The sequence below is a fragment of the Pipistrellus hanaki genome (genome assembly GCF_964339955.1).
Source record: "Pipistrellus hanaki genome assembly, chromosome: 16".
Taxonomy (NCBI): domain Eukaryota; kingdom Metazoa; phylum Chordata; class Mammalia; order Chiroptera; family Vespertilionidae; genus Pipistrellus; species Pipistrellus hanaki.
Window position 1 is genome coordinate 31,122,106 of NC_140518.1, and position 20,210 is coordinate 31,142,315.

Consider the following 20,210-nt stretch of genomic DNA (forward strand, 5'->3'; position numbering starts at 1 on the left):
AGCCTGGGGATAGCATGTGTAGAGGCTGGGAGACTTGTTCTACACACTCTCTCACACACACACACACACACACACACACACATGCTCTCACACACTCACACATACACACTCTCACACTCACATAGAGACACACACACACGTGCGTGCACACACACACACACACCCCATGCAGGAGGCACAGACTGAACACTTAGTAAAAGATTTCATTCAGTATGACTTGTTTTCCTCCTGGAGCCGAGGCCACACAGGGCTGGGGGCAGTGTGTGTGAGGCGGGTGGTGCGGGGTGAACCTGCTGGCCCAGGCCAGTTTTTGCCCGCCCTCCCCTGTGGGTGGAAAGAGCGCCCTCTGCTGGGCGTAGCCGGCGGACCCAGCTCTACAGCCAATGGATTGTGTCTGTAGAACTGGGGTGGCATCCTCCGGTTTACCACTCACGTGGGCGGAGTCACGTGGCCTGATTAGAGGGACTAGCCCTGTCACACCCCCCCCCCCCCGCCCCGCTAGTCTATTGAGTCGCCACCCCTTTGAGGCCAAACCCAGTTCTCCAGTGTCCCCAAGCATCTTGCTAATAACTAAGGACTCCTCTGCCCCGAGCGAGGGGCCGGGCGGACGCCGTCTCGCCGTGCAGCACCGGTGCTGAGGCCCGTCACCCGGCCAGCTCCCGCCGAGTCCGGAGGAGGCGCGGCGGCCAGCGGTGCGTGCGGTGCCGGGCGGGTATCTGTCTCTGCCCGCGAGGCTCCACTTGTCCAGGCTTCCCGCCAGGGAAGGAGTTCCATTCCCAGTCCCGCGCCCAGCCCAGAGGCGGGCTCCCAAGTTGCAGACCCAAAGCCTGGGCAGCTGCGCCCTGCGCCCGGCGGCCTCACCCTCCGGGGTCGGAGCTGCCGCGGCGGCGCTAGTCGCCGTCCACCAGCTCGCACAGCATGTTCTCCAGCGCCGTGATGCGCTGCTCCTGCGCCTGCACCTGCTCGCGCAGTGCCTTGACCTGCTCCAGCAGCGTCTCCAGCATGTTCTGCTGCGGGGGCAGGACAGGGGGCGGCGTCGGCGGGGGGAGGGGATGGGGGGTGGAGGACGAACGTGTAGACTGGGCCTGGGTCTGGGCCTGGGAGGGGGCGGGGCCTGAGTCTGGGGGGGCAGGGTCTGGGAGGGGGCGGGTCTGGGAGGGGGCGGGGTCTGGGTCTGGGAGGGGGCAGGGTCTGGGTCTGGGTCTGGGAGGGGGCGGGGTCTGGGTTTGGGAGGGGGCGGGTCTGGGAGGGGGCGGGGGTCTGGGTCTGGGTCTGGGTCTGGGCCGAATCTCACCGATAAGGGGGCGTCGCTGGCGGACTGGCTGCGGCGGGGGCCGGAGGGCGGGCGCGCGTCCAGGATGTTGCGCTTGGTGACCCGGAGCTCGCGGTGCTTGGGGGGCACGTACCCGTCCCGCAGCGAGATGAGCACGGGCTCGGCGTCCTGGCCCGACAGCCACTCGTCCGCTTCCAGGGCCGGCTCGGGCCCCGGCGTGTCTGGATACAGGTCATCCTGGAACAAGTCTGACTGCGGGGTGGGGTGGGGGGAGGGGAGGAGTGATGGTGGGGGGCCGGGGGAGGAACAGGGGGGTGAGGGTTAGCAGGCGCCGGGCCTGCTCCGCCCCCTTCCACCGCGGAGCCCCGCCCCGCCCCGCCCCTCTCCCCGCCCCTCACCTTGCGGGGCACCGTCATGATGATGGGCTCACATTTCCTTTCGTGCAACTTGTAGAACCTGTAAGGGAGTGGGGGCGCTCAGCACCCCGCAGTCGCCCGTCCCGTTAGCGTCTCCTTGGGAAGGGGTTGGAGGCCCCCACGTGCGGAGCGCCTCCCGGGCATTAGCTTTAAGCGCGTGGTTAGTCCAGCGGGGAACGCCTCCCAGAGGGTGCGGGCCACCCTCTTACAGAGGAGGACACCCAAGTTCAGAGACTGCCAAGCTGGTTGGACGCCCCCCACACCTGCTTCCCCAAAGACCACCCGATCGGGCCGCCCCGTGTCTCCCCGCGGGAAGGACAGGTGGGGGCTGCTGACCGGGCGATCTCGCACTTGCTGACGTCCAGCCCCCGCCTGGGCATGAAGCCCATGCCCCGCTGCGGCTCCTTGCTGCTGAACGTGTTGAGGTAGTGCACGAAGGGCGGCTCCTCGGTGATCTCAAAGTACCGGATGCTGCTGTCGCCCTGCAAAGCCGGCGGGTTCAGAGCCGCACCCCGGAGGACCCCTCCCCCCACTCCCCTGTCTCTGCCAGCCCCGCTCTCCCGCCCGGCCCCGGCGGGCGCACCTTGCCGCACAGGTAGACAATGCTGGAGTCGGGGTCGTAGAAGGGCAGGAGGACGCCGTTGCTCGTGTCCATCTCCTGCAGCGCCACCGGCTCCTCGAAGTTGTTCTGCCGGAGTACAGGAGGCGTGACCGGCCCGCCCGCCCGCTTCTGGATCCCCGCAGCCCCGAACCCGAACCCCTGCGCTCCCGCCGCAGTTCCGTCCCGGACACGCCCCTCCCGGGCCGCGGCACACAGGCCCTCTCCGCAGCATGCAGCCACCGCACACCACCCCCAGGGACTCGGCATCACCAGTCGGGGGCGCCAGTGTGGGCTCCTGCAGGCAACGCAGCAGCAAAACTGGGCGGAGGGGTGGGCGTGGGCGTGGGAGGCGCTGCAGGGAGGGCAGCAGCCTCCAGCCCGGTCCGGTGGGCACGCCCTGCGGGGGGGGGGACACGCCTGGCCCCGCTCCCGTGATGCCAGTCCCCGGGGCACACACCCCGCGCTTCCAGCTGCGTTACCGGGTCCCACAGGCCCAGCTCTCGCTGGCTCATGCGGGTGAAGCCCGTGGTGAAGATATGGCCCTGGCGCGTGAAGACGGCCCGCATGGGCCTCATCCCCTCGTGGGCCGCAAACCTCTCCTGGGGGCAGGGGAAAACAGGGAGAGGCGTCACCCGCTGCCTGCCCCGGGGGTCCTGGAGGGAGGGCCCAGCAGCCTGCTGGCCAGCGTGGGAGGGACAAAACGGGGCCTAAAGGTCCCCGGGCCTGGGGAGCGGCGGGCCCTGAGAGACCTGGAGGCGTGCGTCTCGGCAGGCGATGGCCGGTCCCCGGAGCAGGGGGAGGTGTGCCGGTGTCCCGGGGACGCGGCGAGGCTGCTCCGGAAGGCGCCCCCTCGGGCCCGGCCGCGCTCCGGGCGGACCTAGCCAAGTCGCGAGCGCGCGCGCCCGGCGCGGCCTGGCCTACCGGGTCCCAGAGCGCGAGTTGCCGCTCGCTCATCCTGCTGAAGCCGGTGCTGAGCAGCTTCCCGTCGGCGGTGAAGACGGCCCGCATCGGGCGGGCGCCCCCGTGAGGCCGGGCTCGCTCCTGCTCGCGGGGTTAGTGGGTTAGAGGCCCGCCGGCGGCCGCGCGCGCACACGGGGCGCAGACACACATGCACGCGCCCCATGCGCCCTGCGTTAGTCTGAGGCTGGTGAGGCAGGTGCCAGCCGCCGCCCCCCGCCGCTCGCACCCAGGCGAGACCAGCAGCGCGCGAGGATGGCCTCCCCCCCCCCCCCCCCCAGGATGGCCCCTCTCCTCCCTCCCCGCCCAGCAGGTCAGCGAGGGCGGAAAGGGCCAGGCCCTGAGCCAATGTCAGGCCCTGACCCTCCTCTCCCCCCTCCCCCCCAAGATGGCTCTGGGTGCCGGCTGAGAGGAGAGGGGTCCCCGGAGCTCAGGTTTCATGCAGGTTCTAATGGGAGGATGGTTTGCAAATCCTCCCCTTCTCCTCTGAGCTCCTGAGGTGGAGGGGAGGGAAGGGGAGGGGAGGGAGGAGGCATGGGGCAGAGAATTCCAGGCTCAGGGCTCAGGGCAGGGAGCTGTGGCTGCAGACACTGGGAGGTGGCGGAGGGTGGAAGCACTGGCCCCGCGGCTGGGATGGATTGGGGTTCAGAGGAGTTCAGGTTCAGGGGCCTGATGGTTGGTTCCCGGGGTGGGGGCTGGGGAGCGGCCAGGCCAGGCACTCACCGCCACCACCTGGCCCTTGCGGGGGTCGACGATGCGCAGGGTCTTGTCCTTGCAGGTGGTGGCCAGCAGGCTGCCGTTGCTGTTCCAGCACACGCTGTGGATGATGTCCGGGTGCATGTCGTCCAGGCTCAGGAGCACCTCCCCGGTGCCCACGTTCCAGATGATGATCACGTTGTCACCACCTGCCCGGAGCGGCCGGTCACCATCGCCCGGCCCTGCCTCGGCCACCCTCCCTCCACCATCTACTGCGGGGACCCCTCGCTAGGCCCCAGACCTGCACTGAGCAGGACGTTCCGGGCGGTGGGGTGCCAGGAGAGTATGCCCACGCGCTTGGAGTGGCCTTCCAGCGTGATGATGGGCTCTGTGATGTTGCGCATAGGGGTGTAGTCTGGAATCTGCCACACCTGGTAGGAGGAAAAGGCAGAGAGGGCGGGGAGGATGAGGAGCTACTTTGGCATATTTATCGATTTTTTACGGAGAGGAAGGAAGAGGAATAGAGAGCTAGAAACATCGATGAGAGAGAAACATCGACCAGCTGCCTCCTACACCCCCCACTAGGGATGTGCCCGCAACCAATGTACATGCCCCTGACCGGAATTGAACCTGGGACCTTTCAGTCCGCAGGCCGATGCTCTATCCACTGAGCCAAACCGGTTTTGGCACTCTCCAGAGATCTTAATCACCTCAGCAGGGAGGCTTCAGAGCAGTAACTCCCTACTCTTCACCCCCAAATTGGCCATGGTTATTATTAGTCGTAAGCAGTGCATCCTGGGAAGGAGTGGGCATGTAGCTAAAAATAGCCTGGGAGCTGGGCTGGACGGGGCCCTGGGACCCAGCACCTCCCTCACCACCTTCTCTAGAACAGGTGAGCCAGCCCCCACTGCTTCCCCTGCCCAGCCACCCAGCGGCTTCCAGCCGGCTCCTACCATGATGGTGGTGTCATCCGAGGCACTGGCGATGACATTGTCGTTGTGTGGGCACCAGTCGATGTCCAGCACAGGGGCAGTGTGCCCAGTGACCAGTGGGTGGTTCTTATCCACTCGTCCTGTCTGGAGGGGTGAGAGAGAGAGAGAGAGAGAGAGAGAGAGAGAGAGAGATGTGGGGCCACTCTCCTGTGTGGTTTTGGGGGCGGGCAGTGGACCTGTTTACATCTCAAGTCTCCACCATTGGTTTTCTCTTTGCAGACCCCTCTCTGCATCTCCAGTCCCAATCAGCCTACTCCCTGTACTTCCGTGAAGACATAGCTGAAGTCATTTAATATCAGGGACTTAGACACAGAGCGGTCAGGTGACTTAACCAAGGACACACAAGATACTGGTAGAGCCAAGATTTGAGCTCTTAGTCCATGCGCTTCCGAAAGGCCTCCTCCTCCTCGGATGTTCCTGAGCCTGCGCCCGGTTGGGATGAGTGTGGGAAGCCCCTGGCAGAAGAGGTGAAGGTGAGATAGCACGCAGTGCAGCACGGACGCCCTTGGCAGAGATCCACCCTGTCACTGGTTTACTTTGGAGCCACAAGCAGCGGGCACTCCTGGTGCCTGCTGTGCTCCAACCTGCGCTGGGACCCATCTATTTTTGGTCTTTATGGGCTGTTCGCAGGGGCTCTGAAGCGCGGCCGGGCTGGCCTGGGCCCAGACGGTAGGGGAGAAGGGTGGCTGTGTGGCACTGCAGTGACAGTAGTAACTGGGGGGAGGAGGTGGCTCCCGCTTGAAATTTGAGCCCCGGGGACGGTGTCCTTGTATGGTGTCCGTCCGCATTGTCCCGGAGTGAGTCACTGGCTATTGTCAGGCCTCTGCCTGCCACCTGTGGGGCCTCCTCGAACAAGGTGTAGGGGGCAGAATCCAGGTCAAGGTCATGCGTGGGGTGGTCAGGCTGGTGCTGGAGACGGTGGCGGGCTTCAGGCTACTCAGCAAAGGGGTGGTCATTACCTGGGTTAGGGAGCAGGGCTCTGGGCTCCTGTGTCATGACCCCCTGACCTCTGTTCTCATACCCCTCTCTGCACGAACCAGAGTGGGCAGGTGGCCAGGGCCTCTGGGGAGCCTGACTCTGTCCTCAGCCTGAAGCTGTGGGGTGTGATGTAGCCAAATGCTTATCCTGGACTGGGGAGAAAGATCCTCACGCCCAGAATCTGAGGGGGTGTGGCATCAGGAGAGACAGGAAGAGAATCTGGCCAGGCCCTGACTCCACTGCTTCCTGACTATCTCCATCACCCACTCCCGGGCCCAGCTGGGACCAGGGTGCTGGGCGGTGGGTGGTGCAGGCCGCTGTGATGCAGCTGCTCTGGGAGGGGAAAGAGCCTCCCGATGGGCCTGTGAGGGCTTGGGGAACAGGGGGCAGCCAGCCCACACAGCCCGCTGACTGAGGAACTCGGTGAGAACAGAGGCTGCTGCCAGGAGGGCCGGGGGCCACAGCCAGGGTCCTCCCGCCAGCCTCCTCCTCCTCCTCACCCTCACCTTGGCCAGAGGCAGGACGATGAAGGCCCCTCCGCCCCCGGCCTCCACGATGATGGCCAGGAACTTGGGGTTGACGGCGCAGAAGGAGCTGTCCCACGTGACCTTGGACACACGGATGTCCTCGTAGGCCTGGTCAGCCTTCGCCGCCTGCCCAAACACGTGGCGAAACTTGCTCTGCCGAACCACGCGCCGGCTCATGGCTGCGGGCAGGGATGGAGGGTCTCAGTGCCCAGAAACGCCTTCGGTCCTTAGTCCTGTGAACTGTGGGAGGCAGGGAGAGAGAGAGAGAGAGTGTGTGTGTGTGTGTGTGTGGGGGGGGGGCGGGTTGGGTGGGGTTAGGGTAGCAAGTGAAAAGGGTTATCTGGCCAGGAGTTGGGTATAAATTCAGAGTCTGCTCCGAGAAGCAGGGAGCTTTCTTCAAAGTGATGACAGTATGAGAAAGTTCTTGGCCACCTATGAAGTGGGGCTTAACGCAAGGGGCTAGGATTCGGGTGGGCCTCACTTCTCAGACACCCGGACTGAGGGGCCACTGGGCCCAAACGCTTCCTGGAAGCTGAAGTGGTTTGGGGAGGAGCCTCACGGCCAGGCTGCCCGCCCGCTGCCAGCCCTGGGTGAGCATCTCTTCACAGCGTCGGTTTACCGGCCAGAGGCACCTCGTCCAGAATCGGAGGCCTTGGCCCTCGGATCCTGGCTCAGAGCTAGCTGTGGGGCCAGGCCTGCAGCCCCCCACCATCCTCATCTCTGGCATTGTTCAGGCAGATGTTTTGTAATTTTCTAAAAACTTGCCAGGGAGAGGGTCCTCCTGTCACCTAACCCGAGTCCTGCTACTGTGTTCATCAGTCTCCTCCGTGCTGCTTTGGGGGACACAGTGTAAGGTGGGTCATCTTCCTCCCCCTGCTCTGGGCACTGGCTTCTCCCAAAGGCCCTGACTGTGGCCTTCTGCCTTCTGCCTGCCACCCTTTCCGTCCTGCTTCTCCTCTGAGTCCCGAGTCCTCCTAAACTCTCCACCCCGGGGATGGGGTGCTCCACCCCGGGCCTGGGGCCAGATTTGCAGGAGTGGGGAGGCTGAGGTGCCTTTTCTCCGGCCGGACCAGCCTTATGCTCTTCCCCAAAGCCCAGCCACTGTCTCCTGTCCCCTAACCAGCCGGGCATCCCCGTGCCCTTCAAGCTGCTTCTGCAGCCCAGGGCCTAAGGCCTGGACTTCCCGAACCCTCCTTGGGCCTCCTGCCCCAGCCAGCGCTGCGTTCTTGTGAGACTAGGTGTTTGCACCCTTTGGGCACCGGCCGCTGCCCGTCCAAATATAGACACCAAGCCTGCCCCACCGGGACGGTTGTGGCGGCAGGGGGGAGGGGGTGCAATCCTGTGCCCCCTCCAGAGATCTCGCCTGCTCTGCTGTCTGCGATGGTGGCAGGGAGGGGAGGGAGAGGGTGGAGAGGGAACGGGGATACCTGGTCCTGCGAGGGGCGCTCACGCAGCGAGTCCTCTGCGGAGGGAGCTGGGGGCGCGCTGGCTCCGAGGAAGGCGTCAGCGGCCGGGACTGCCGCTCCGGTGTCCGCGGCGCTGGGGCCGCCGGGTGTGGGGCTGCGCTCCGGCGCGGCGTGCGGCTCTCCGGGGCCGGGGCCACTGCAGTCCCAGCTGCTGCTGCCATCAACCTGCGGGGGCGGAGCCCGCGGAGGGCGGGGCCAGAGCGCCCGCCCCCTCCCCGGCGGGAAAGTTGAGTGCGGAGGCTCCGGAAAACGTCAAAAGGAACCGCTCTGGCTCAGGGGACAGAGGGTGGGCCTGTGGACTAAAGGGTCCCAGGTCCCATTCCAGCCAAGGGCACAGGCCCGGGTTGCAGGCTCGATCCGCCCAGTGGGGGGCGTGCAGGAGGCAGCCAACCAATGAATCTCACCATTGATGTTCCTATTTCTCTCCCTTTCCCTTCTTCTCTAAAATCAGTAAACATTTTTTTTTTTTTTTTTAAAAAGAAATCGTGGGTGTGTGTGCGGGGTGTGGGGTGTGCGCACTCCTCACCCGCCCTCGGCTCCTACCGGGTGTGATGGGCGCTGAGAGGGGGCGCGCTCCTTCCAGAGCCAGCGGCCTGGCAAGATCAGGCGCCTTCACGCCTCATTCTTGCTGCAATCACACTCCCCATTTAGCCCGGGTGGGGTGGGGGGAACAAGCCGCGGGACCGCACCTCCAGACCCTCTTTCGGAAAGATCCTGGAGATGCTCTGGGGGAGAAAGGTGAGTGCACCTGGACACACAGGGAACGCAGTTCAAGGGGAAGCGGCTGTAACAGGTCTTTAGCCAAATTATTTATTTAGTTACTTATGTATTTTTAATCCTGATCTGAGGATATTTTTCCATTGATTTTTTTAGAGGGAATAGAAGGGAGGGGGAGAGACACACAGAGAGAAGGAACATCTATGTGAGAGAGACACATTGACCAGTCGACCAGGCAGCCTGCAACCGAGGGTGCCGTTGACTGGCAGTCCACTAATCCACTTTGGCCAATTTATAGAGCACAGCCTGACTTCTGAAGTCTTCTGGGCCGTGTTTGAATTGGTGCCCACCTCTTCCCAACCCTCTCAGGACCCAGAGATCAGAGTATTGACCAAGGTAAAAACGAGATAAAAAGAAATCAGGTCAAAATCGTCAGTGAATAACAATTGGTCCCTGTAACTGCCGTCTACCCAGTGCCTGCCTCATGCCTGAATCTGTTTCTTTATTTTTCTTTCTTTTTTTTCCTTTCTTTCTTTCTTTCTTTCTTTCTTTCTTTCTTTCTTTCTTTCTTTCTCTCTCTCTCTTTTAAAAAAAATATATTTTTATTTATTCAGAGAGGAAGGGAGAGGGGAGAGAGGTAGAAACATCAATGATGAGAATCATCGATCAGCTGCCTCCTGCATGCCCCCCACTGGGGATCGTGTCTGCAACCCGGGCATGTGCCCTTGATCAGAATCGAACCTGGGACCTTTCAGTCCACAGACCGATGCTCTGTCCACTGAGCCAAACCAGCTAGGGCTGGATCTGTTTCTTTGGATCATAAAGCCCCGAAAGGCAGCAGCTTGGGGCCAATTATTCCTACTCTCCGGGCACAGCTGGGAATCAATGGAACAGTTTTCCAGAGGGCAGAGGGCAGAGGCTGCATTTGGTAAAGGGGAGAAAAGATGGTGAGAACCTGGGAGGCCCTCACAGGCTCCTTTCTCAGGCGAGCTCGAGTTCTCAGCGACTTGTAGGGGAACTGAGTCAGACTGTTACAGGTGCTTCAGGAATAACTCATGTTATGGGGAACCGTAAGGGTAGATGAGGAGTCTTCCGTTTACCTAAAGACTCCAGGCACAGCATTAGGAAGAAAGGACCTTAATGACTCAGCTGCTCCCTACTAGCAACAGCTCACACTTACGTGCTAGACACTGCACTAAGGGATTCACACATATTAATCCCATTCTAACATCTTCTGAGATGGTATTAACATCCCTGCTTTACAAATGAGAAAACTGAGGCTCAGGACTTAAGTAGCTTACCCATCCCTCAACTGGCCATTGATGATGCTGAGGCTCTTACCCACGTGGCCTGGTGCCTAGGCCCACGTTTTCCAGACCACGCACTTCTGTCTCTCCTTGAAGGACAGTGCCACTCTCTCTCACAAATGCTGATGCTGACAGTTACTGCTTTGTGGGCAGAGAGGAAAGGACATCAGGACGAATTAGAAAACTGGAGTTCCAGCCCAGGCTGGCAGCCTATTTCTGCAGCTTTCTGGGCTGTAAAACGAAGAGGGCTAGGTCAGGTTCTTTCTAACCCTGCACCACCTGTTGGCAGAGAAGTTGTTTGACATGTTGCCTCTTACTCTAAAAGGGCGTCTTTTCTCCCCCTGGCCTTTCATCCTTTTTATTTTTATTTTTTTTCAATGTAGAGGGCGTAATGTCACAGGAAAGCCACAGTATCCTGCCGCGTGTGGAGAATAAGCCCAGGTTGCTGTGGGATGTGTTAGTCACAGAGGAGCCATTCTTCAGGCGCTCTGCTCTCTTCACACCCAACTCTCCTCCTTTCTAAAGAGCTAGGCGCTCCATTCTGGAGGGAAGGTCTGCGACGAGAAGCAGGAATCCTTCAGATTCAACCTGCCTTCAGTCCCATCCTCTGGGCGAGTGGGGGAGGGGAGCGCGAGGTGCTCACCAGTGACAGGCGCCAGGATTCGCAGGTATTGCTCGGACCTGGCGTGACTCAGCCCTGCCCTCTCGCCGCCTTCTGGCTGCCAAGCCCTGGCGCAGCTGTGGGTGGGCGGAGCCACGGCGCAAAGTGCCAAGCAGGTGAAGAAGCCACTGGGGGCTGGTGCTTTCCCTTCTTGTTATTCAAACTACCAGCTGGGCTCTGAACTCTCTCTCTGGGGAAAACCAGCATGGATTACATCTTTCATAAAGCCGTTTTCCGGAAGAGGTGTCCTGGCAACTTGAGACATGATTTGGTCCATTTCCCTGGGCTAGAAAGCCCAGCCTGAACTTAAGTAGACTGGCGGGGACTCGGCACCCGTGGTATGCCCCTCTCACCTGATATGGACAAATCAGGATGAGGCAAGCTGACAACGTGGGTCCAAGGCAGTGCTTCCTCTGGAAATTTCACTAAATTCTGTTAGCGATTTGGAAATGGAGCTTTCCCCACGTAGTAGTGCTGCCCCGTACGCCATGAGCAGTACTGATGCCTGTGGAGGGCTGGCAGCAGTGGGAGCCTCCCCCCCCCCCCCCCCCCCCCCCCCCCCCCCGTTTTAGACAACTGCCCTGTGCCCTCCACCATCGACATCAAATGCTTCTCTTCTCATGGCGGCAGATTTAGCTTTTACTTCTTTGGAAGGTCATGCCCCATTTCTAGAAACCTCTGAGTGAGCAGAGGTATGGTGCTGAGAGCGTGGGTGGGTGTCTAGAGAGGTCACCCACCCAGGAGGTCCAGTGCCTGCTGGGGCAGGTCAGGGCAGCTGTCCCCGAGCAGTCACTCTGCACCACAGATGGCGAAGCAGTTTCGGTCCCTTTGCTTATTCATTCTCCTAACATTCAGGTGGTGGCTTTGGCAAGAGCCTCTTTGGCCAGGCAAGTTCCCAGCTTAGTCACTTGATCGGAGCCACAATATCTGAAATAATCTTTAGCGATCCTATTTCCCATGCACTCTTTATTCTGTGGGAGGTGGAAAGTTATTTTTTTTTTCTTCCAGAGGTCAGCTTAAGGGTGTGCTTGATGGAGATCAATCAATGAGCATTGTTTCATACTTATCATCAGTATTCTCCTCCAATCCCCGTGCCTTCTTCCACCCACCCTATTTGTTGAACTTGATTAAGTACACACATTTCATCTTCAAAATAAAAATTTATTCAGTCTGTAACAAGAACATTGAGTCTGCACATTTGCGCACAAGTTCACATTTAAAAACAGCGGAGCACATCAGTAATAAAAAAATCTATGATACAAGTGGAACATCCCAATCACTATGAAGATTAAGGAAGGAGATGAGACCACTCTTTATATTCTGCTTCAAATGCCTCAAAAAGGTCCCAGAGATTCCAGGGAGCACCTGCGTTATTTAATAAAAGTGTGAGCATAAAGGTTTCGGGTGGCCTGGGCAAAGGTAACAAGTCTATTGGACTAGTTTTCCACATTTATAACAAGCCCTACAAAATAATGTAGAGAGAAAGAAAAAAGAAAAAAAGAAAAGAAAGAAAAGGCACCTTAAGCTATATCAAGCAAACCAAGTCCAATAAAACATAAAAACCAACTCCCTGTGGCCTTACTGACTGGGAAACATTTCTGGGCATTATCCAGTTTTCAGGCTGGGTCACCAGCTCGAGGGAAGCCCTGGGCGTTAGCTCTGCATGTGTATACAGGATGCTGCCGCCAGTGCCGTGGTGAGGACACGGATGGTCGTAGACCCCTTGGGGCCTGTTCAAGTGCCCCCCGGGGGTGTGTGTGTGTGATTCCAGTTTAGAAACCCTGTCCTCCCGCTCTGGGGCTCTGGGGAAATGAGGCTGGCTCTCCTCCCACAGCAGGAGCCAGGCCGAGTCACCCTCCATTCCAGGCTGGAAGAGACAGAAGCACCTTGCGAGAGCTCTCCATGGCCTCCAGGGACCCCACGCCCGGGGAGAAGGGCTAGGAGGGTGCAGCAGCCTGCTCTGGCATCAGGCTTTTTCCTAATACGGGGACCGGGTGAGTTGAGACATCCAATACATTTGTCTCATCCATGCCTTGTTCTTTTAGGTTGAAGGGGAAAACAAAGTCCAAGATCCTTTTGAGTTGGATTGGTGATGAAAGAGCTAAAATTTCATCTCATCTACCATCAAAAAGCAAAACAGAATTAAACGAAGATGACACTAGCCATTCACCAGTACAACCATCACTGTAAGACACACCATCACTGAGGAAGTGACTATTCCCATACAGGGCTGGGCGGGAGTGCGGGACACAATGGAAGTCAGCTCCGGGGTTCCCCGCTTATCCTCGCGGGCTCACGGTTACAGCCGTGCTCTGTGTGAGGGCACCCCGGACAGCCAGGGGTGGGTCCCCGGAGGAGGAGACTGAGCTGCCTTCAGGATGATGCAAGTTTTAATACTCACACAATGTAAACAAAGTATCCACAGATAGTTGTAAAAAAAAAAAAAAAGCCAAAGAATGGCTTTATTTAAAAATGCCCTAAAAGTGAACCATTCTGCATAACGCTTTCTTAAAAAAAAAAAAAAAAAAAAAAATCCCACAAACCACTCCCACAAAAACATCTTTACCAAACATGCCTACATCACTTCAGAACTGAATCCTCAGAAGGAACAGGCGATTTCTGTGAGCTGCTGCGTCTCAGAAGCTTCGGGTCTATCCAACAGCATCTGTCTGCGGCCCTTTCTCAGGAGGGGACCTCAGAACCTAGGCTGTCCTCCTCAGGCTGTCCTCGGAGCTCTTGGTAATTCCCAAGATGAGAGAGAGGAGACACGGTAGGGAGAAAGGTATAGAACCAGGATAACGCTAGAGAGAGAGTTGGAAGAGGCTGAGATGCTAGGAATGATCCCAAACATTCAGAATCTGAAAGGCAACCAAAATGAGGAGAGATGAATATTACTCTACTATAGTGCTACATGTCTATTATATATACACTATGCCTAAGTGTTTCTAAAATTATAAAGGGGTAGGGGTTTCTCTCCTTCCTACTGACCAGGTAACCATCCAGATTACAGCTCAAGACCTGTGTGCTCCTGGGGCTTTTACCCCATGCACCAAAATGCTACTTTTTACACACACACACACACACACACACACACACACACACACAGAGGCACTGAGTAAGAGGTCAAGGCCTTTCCTACTCATTTCTGTCAATTTACCAGACCTGCTGTCCCAGGGCTGGGTTTTCCATGAACAGGAAATAGAAATAGGCCACCCGAGATTATCAAAAGTTTGGAGAGAAGAGAGTCTGAAAAGTCCTTGATAGCTCATCATGTTCTTTCCCTAGACTTCGCTCAGTCATGTAAATACCGTAGGAACGCTCAGCTGAGTCAGAGTCTGAGCGGACTTGCAAATCCCCTTGGCACTGGCCGTATTACAGACCCTGTGCAGAAGACGTTTATTTAGGCAGATAAACTGAATGACAAAAAATATTTTTAAAAATGGAAGGCGAGCAGGCATGTTTCCTTTAATCCAGTGATCTTCAACCAGTGTGTGGCAAGAATTTTTAAAACCTGTAATACCTATTTAGTCAGGGGCACTGACCTCTTTTCCCTTGGATTGTAAAAAAACAAAACAAAACAAAAAAAACCCCACAACAAAACAAAACAAAACAACCCACAAAAAAACACGATAACAGCCAATACAACAATAGCTATGGGGTATGAATGCCTGTCTTGAACCATAAATATACAGGTCATGTAAAAGACTTAGTTGCATCTTATTGGTCACGTCGCATAATAAGATTGTGTTAATTCTTGGTACCAGAAATCCTTATATACAAGTATAGGCACCTGATTTTTAAAAGTCACTTAGGAGCAAAAAAGGATAGGTGATTACTATTTTTAAAAATCAATCAAAATTATATCTATTTTTTTTTTGTCAGATTGGCAAAAACTACATTTTTTGGTGAGCTGCAGAATTTTAGTAATTTGCTTATGTGTGTCATGAGATGAAAAAGGTTCAAATTGCTGCTCTATTCTTTAAAAAAAGGTTTCTGTTTTTCTTGACAGCATTAGAAGATTCACTCCCATCTTTGTTGTTATTTAATGCAGTGAGATTGAGCATCAAACACAGGAGGGAGAAGAGGGAACAGCACAGTTGTCTATCCTGCGGCACTCTTAACACAAGGATGTCACCATCTCAAGGGATTAACATGAATGGACTCCACTCCCTTAACCTCCAGGCAAATCCTCCTCTTCCAGCCCAGACAGAATGTCCTGTCCTTTCCCCGCCAGAGTTGCCTCAATAAGACAGGGCAGCTTAGATGGATGAGCTCCTCACACTGGTATATACCAGCCAACAAAACACTTTACAGCACATTCCATATCCAGGAACCACAAAGCCCTGTGAATGACACATTTGACATTTAAGGAAACTATTTAGGGAAAGCACAGGTATATATAATTACTACACCATAAAGCAGGTTTCTACACATATAGGTATCTGTCCAATATGCCTCCTGGCAGTGATGTCAGATGCAACCACAGCTTCCACATGGCAATTGAATTCACAGCTTCTCAAGCACATATGAGTGGCCTCAGTCTACTTTTCTCTCTCCTCTGAGTCATCCCATTACCTACCCCACCAATCATTGGCCTCTGACATCACTTTTACAGTCTGTGCATCTGCCTTTTCCTCTCAGTGTTGTGATGAAGCAAAAATCTAAAACTCAAGCCTGTACTTGGTCAGTCTCTCAACAATGTGGACATCGACCAAAGCAAACAGGAATCAAATTTGCAAACCTCTTCAGTTCTGATGAGGGTCCTTCATTCCAGTCTACGTATGTTTTCTGTAAGAAGCTGAAATAGGCTTGTTTACGGCAGGTGCTGCTGTCCTAAGGATCCCGAAGTAGCAGCAAAGCAAAAGCATCCTAAATGGAATCTGTAGGGACGCCTGCCCTTGGTGATGCCACCCCGCAGCCTTAGCCTAATCCATGAGGAGCTTCCACCCTGGGAAGCGGTTAGCACTCCCGTACACGCCCTGGCTGTGGTTCAGTGAAGGCAAACAACTTTCTGGGATTTCAGGTGAGGATGCAGCCATCAGTCAAACTGTGATCTAAAGGGATCCTTTAGGGGTTGCTCTGTGGAGGAAGTTACTATCACTAATGCATAATTTGGCAGGAGCTGGCGATTCGGAGTCTCCATTTAAACAATAAAACAACTGTCAATATACTCTACAGATTCCTACAACACCCATCAGTTTTATTTCTGTTGTCTTTTTCCAGTTGCAGTATAACTCCTTAAAAAAAATAAATCAAAAAGATCCTCTGACATCAACATTAAAACACTGTAAGAATGTGACATTATGTACATAAATACTGTAAAAACTAGAGAAATGACAAATCTTCCAGGAAAAGGGAGGAAAAAACCTTATGTCAAGTGTTAACAGCGATAATATCAAAAAGAAAACTTTGCATTCAATTGAGGTTATACAAAAGTAATGTAACAATTCAAACGTCATCTATGAAATAAAAAAACAGGCAGCACTGGGAGAAACAGCATGAGGGAGGAAAATAAACTGGAAAAAATATGGCCATTAAACTCTGAGGCCCACAGAATTATTCAAGTAATGGAAGGGTTAAAACCCTATGTATGTATTCATTTTATAAGAACACATTGACTTTCAATTGCTATTTTTCAAACTTGTCCCTGTTGTGTCTCAGTTTCCCATTTCACCTCCTTCTTATGCTTTTCTCAACAGAGGGACCTCTTGGATTCAGTTGGGGTTAACTTTTAGTAAAAACAAACAAACTGATTTACTAACAAGTTTATAACACCAGCCATTATGATGCCTTTCTGTAACGATCCACTCTGGAACACCAGAAGAATGGATTCTGCAAGACACCCTTTGAAAACAGCAGAACCTGCCCACTTCAGAAACTCCAAGGGCTGGGCTGGGGACAGGCTGAGAGAGCATGCTGATGGCCCCTGACGCTCTGCTGCCCTTCAGCCCGCCTGAAGCATCAGGCCCGGAGAACAAACCCTCCTCACGCAGGCCCAGGGGCAGCATTTTCAATTTCCGGCTTCACCCTCCCCCTCCCCATCTGCTTCCATCCTCAATCAAGCATGCATGCCTTTTCTCAGAGGGCAAAACAAGGAGAAGGTGGCAGTTGATTGAAAAACAGCAATTTGCCTTTGATAAAGGTGTTCTTTGAAAATGAGTATATTTTGAGGTTTGATTTTTCTAAAAATAAAAATGATAAAATGGTCTTGATGTCCAAATCAACCCTCTCTCACACATACACAGAGGGAGAAAACCCCAGACTCTGCATGTGCCAGGAACAGTAAAATGACCAAAATGTTATAAAATTAACCGATAAAGTGCATGTTCCTTACATATTACACCTGCCCCTTTTACAAACATTTCTTTTAGAAAGTCACATTGTAGGCTCAGAATCACATGGTATTATAGAAAGGGTTGGTTGTCCGTTTTTTATCACTTGCTTTTTTCAGTCTCCTAAGGGGGTGAGTTCTGTGGTGCTGCTGACGGGGAGCCAAAGCCAGCCCCGGAGCTGGGCCTGCGCGCTGCAGCCCCGGGGTCTGCAGCAAAGGAGGGCCTCCTTCAGAACTAGTCCATTCAGGTCCTGCCTCGGGGAGCAAACACTGCTGACTGCAACCAAACTCTTTGGCATACTGTACAAGGGGCCTCTCCACTGGCTTGCTCTGCACGATACACTCTGTTGTTTTAAGTTGCTCTATAAAATACTTGGTGGGCTCTGGGTTCTGGGGGGCATCTGAGTTTCCGGGGGGTTCCCGGGCCTCCATGGCATGCATGCCCGAGTCTGTTCTGAGGAAGGGCTGAAGAAGTTTGAGATGAAGGGACTCAGAGGAGACAGGCTCCCTTTCCAGTAAACAGTCTTTACACAGGTCCAAGTAACCTAACTTGGTGAGGGAAGCTGAACGCCTCATTTGGGACGGTTTGGTGAGCCCTATCTGGCAAATCACTTGGGACTCAGTTTCTTTAGCGTGTGCCTTCACCACACGGGAGCTGTGGCTGAGATCCTTTATGTTGTCGCTATTGGAGCTATGAGGGAGGTTACGAGCTACAGGTGATGGGTCCAGTTTTTCTTGTAACTCCCCAATGCTGTCACTAAATGTGCTGATTAAACTTAAGTCTTCACTAGTTAACTGGGGGCCCCTATGTGACACTTCATTGCTGCTGGACAGGGGGCCTTCCTGACTTTCTTCCCAGCGCCCCGGCTCTGCACAGGGCTCACTGTCTGTGGTGCTGCTCTGCTCTGTGAAGCCTTCCAGGTGAACCACGGTCTGGGGGTGCAGATAATCCAAGTTGGCAGATGGTAAGTGGGTGGTGTGGCTGACAAAAGGCGCTGCTGTGTCCAGGGCTGTTGCGGGGCTGTTGCCCCCGTCCTCAGGGCTGCTTGGGGTGGAGGGCGGGTCGGTGGGCCTGCTGTGCTCAGGAGAGGAAGGAGGCGGCAGAGGTAGCACTTTGGGGTGGAGGGAAACCTGCTCGGGGCCCAGCGTCCTGTTCAGATTTTCATCCAGTGCACAGAGCACAGTGATGGACTTCTCCACTTTCATTTTCCTCAGGCCTGGCTCCCCGCTCTCGTCACTGGTGGCTGCTTCGCCCCCTGGCCCAGTGTGACTGGGGGATGTGACTGCGTGGGTATACTCAATGATTTCTATCTTCTTGGGAAAAGGGACTCCCTGTGTTTCAGATTCCTGGCATGAAACCACAGTCCTCTGCTCCTTCAGGACTCCTTGCCGTGTGGTTCTAGGCTCTGACTCCGGGCACTCCTGAGGAGCCTGCGAGGGGCGGAAATCCAGTGGTTTGGGTGCTGGAACAGTGACACCTTGCTCACAAGGCAGTAGGGAGCCGGCCTCAGATCCGCTGGGTTTCCCTTTGCTCTTGCTCATCTCTGGTTCCCTGGGGACAAACGGATGTTCTAGGGTGGCTTCCTCACTCTTCCCTTTCGGTGCCGGGTCTGCCACAGAGGAATCATTCTTGGAATTCTTGCGAGTGGACAGTGAGGTACAAGCGGGAGTGGCACCGTGATGCTCTTGCTCCTGCCGCAAGCGCTCCTCAAACTCCAAGGTGGCTCGTCTCACAGAGCCAGGGTACCACTTGGCACCTGGGTGTACCCCTGGGCCCCAGAGCTCTTGTTCCCCCTCAGCTGGTTCCTCTTCTTCCAAGTCTGTGGCAGTTGAGGGTACAGTTAGACAGCCTTCTGGGTCCCACTTCCCTGAGTCTTTGGCTAGTTCAGGCTGGGCTGAGCAGGAACCCTCATTCGGCTCCAGATTCCCAGGTTTGTTGTCCGGGGCCTGGGCCCTCTCAAGAGGCATCTCAAGGATGGTGTTCTTCTTTGGTGTATGGCATGGGTTGGATAAAATGTCTCCTTTTAGTTGAATCTGTCCAATTCCTTGACTGATAGATTCAATCTCAGTTACAATTTCTTTGACTGAAATTGCGTTTTCTGAGTGAGATTGCATGAAAATGTCTGGGCTGACCAGTTCTGACATTGCCTAAGAAGAAAACATAGTGAGATGGTTATGGCGAATTGTAGTCTAATGGAAAATGCCAGATTTTCTGATTACTAAATCCTTGGATCCAGGAGAACCTTCTGGCTATGAGGACACAAACTGTGGAATGCCTGGGACTGTCCTCTGCCGAGAACTGTACTCTGACCATCTGTTTCGTTGTACAAGAGAAAAACAGATTAATCAAAGGCAGAGATACCAAATTAGTTACAGGTTGTATCACTGTCTACTGAACTTTCTGTTCTGTTTACTCAAACAGGATGCCAATCTAATATCTTGCTCCAAAAATGAACAGCAAATAGTGTTGGAGGCTTCTAATTTTCCTAAGACCACGAGCCTTCAGAACTTAGGTCAGGCTGGGGAAATGAAATCTTTCCTCTCTGGCCTATATCAACTTCCAGTCAGAGCCTTTCCCTCGTTCGAGGGGAAGTGTTTCATTCAAGGGCTCAGTGCCCACCTTAAAACTGCCCAGTGTTAGACAAGGCACGGTTGAGGCTATCGTCTGATGTCTGATTTGGAGACTCACTGCTCTTCTCTCTTCTGCGTTGCCAGTTTTCATCCACGTCCTCCCACTTCTAGCAGCAGCAGCCCAGCACATGAGGGCACCATGTGTCTGATCACACAATTCCTAAGTTTCACATGGCTCCTCCTGGGAAATGTTTACTTGGCTTCTGCAGCCACGTGCCTGAGAAAACTAAGAAACCGTGACTCGCTGGCATTTTATTGTTCTACCAGTTATGAATTTCCAGTTGCATTTAGAACAAGACCCAAGAAAAATGGCCAATGCAAAATCAAGACCTTTTGTAAAAAAAAAAAAATAAAAAAATAAAAAATAAAAAAATAAATAAAAAAATAAAAAATCTGGAAATGGTCCCTGGATACTTCTTAAAATTACATCATTATTACCATCAATCTACTTGAACATTTTTATAAGCCTTCAAAGTACAATGTTTTCCTAGTAATTGTTCTGGTCTTTCCCCTTCAAAAGAGAGTCAGAGCTAGTACAAACTAACAAGGTCAGTTATGCCTTTGGGAGAAATCTGCCGGGACATCAGGCGGAGGCAAACTTGCCAAGCCTGGGAGCGAAGCCACAGCGGGCCGCTGTGTACATGGGCTGTGGAGGGA

The 20,210-nt window shown here is 54.8% G+C and overlaps 2 protein-coding genes across 19 annotated transcripts in view; both read right to left on the reverse strand.

Annotated features, from left to right (window-relative positions):
* Positions 1 to 183: 183 nt before the first annotated feature.
* CORO6 (coronin 6) lies at positions 184 to 10,314 on the reverse strand. Of its 14 annotated transcripts, none has more exons than XR_014793066.1 (12): positions 7,868 to 10,314; positions 6,420 to 6,680; positions 4,897 to 5,019; positions 4,245 to 4,374; positions 3,971 to 4,152; positions 3,040 to 3,331; positions 2,748 to 2,889; positions 2,273 to 2,377; positions 2,026 to 2,171; positions 1,672 to 1,729; positions 1,295 to 1,525; positions 184 to 1,010 (listed from the first exon to the last, which is right to left on the reverse strand). XR_014793066.1 is itself a non-coding variant. In XM_084862934.1 (12 exons), the coding sequence occupies exons 2-12, from the start codon at positions 6,615 to 6,617 to the stop codon at positions 191 to 193; spliced, it is 2,226 nt and encodes a 741-aa protein (XP_084719060.1). In that variant the 5' UTR covers positions 6,618 to 6,680; positions 7,868 to 10,314; the 3' UTR covers positions 184 to 190. The 14 variants fall into 14 exon arrangements, 11 of the variants coding, with proteins under 11 accessions (XP_084719060.1, XP_084719055.1, XP_084719064.1 ...); XM_084862934.1 differs by having other exon boundaries at positions 184 to 1,007; positions 1,295 to 1,521; positions 2,770 to 2,889; positions 3,212 to 3,331; XM_084862929.1 differs by having other exon boundaries at positions 1,295 to 1,521; positions 2,770 to 2,889; positions 3,212 to 3,331.
* A 1,417-nt stretch (positions 10,315 to 11,731) lies between these two features.
* The window catches only part of SSH2 (slingshot protein phosphatase 2), a 209,607-nt gene continuing 201,128 nt past the window's right edge, over positions 11,732 to 20,210 (reverse strand). For all 5 annotated transcript variants that reach the window (XM_084862830.1, XM_084862829.1, XM_084862833.1 and 2 more), the window contains one exon: positions 11,732 to 19,070. In XM_084862830.1, coding sequence (XP_084718956.1) covers positions 16,986 to 19,070 — 2,085 coding nt within the window. In that variant the 3' untranslated portion in view covers positions 11,732 to 16,985. The remainder of the gene's footprint in view (positions 19,071 to 20,210) is intronic.

Excerpts from the sequence above, each read along its gene's own strand:
- CORO6 (XM_084862929.1), bottom strand. The coding sequence starts at position 6,617 with ATGAGCCGGCGCGTGGTTCGGCAGAGCAAGTTTCGCCACGTGTTTGGG. Across the intron at positions 4,375-4,896 it reads CGGATGACACCACCATCATG|GTGTGGCAGATTCCAGACTA; the intron begins GTAGGAGCCGGC and ends TCCTCCTACCAG. Across the intron at positions 1,730-2,025 it reads AGCAAGTGCGAGATCGCCCG|GTTCTACAAGTTGCACGAAA; the intron begins GTCAGCAGCCCC and ends ACTCCCTTACAG.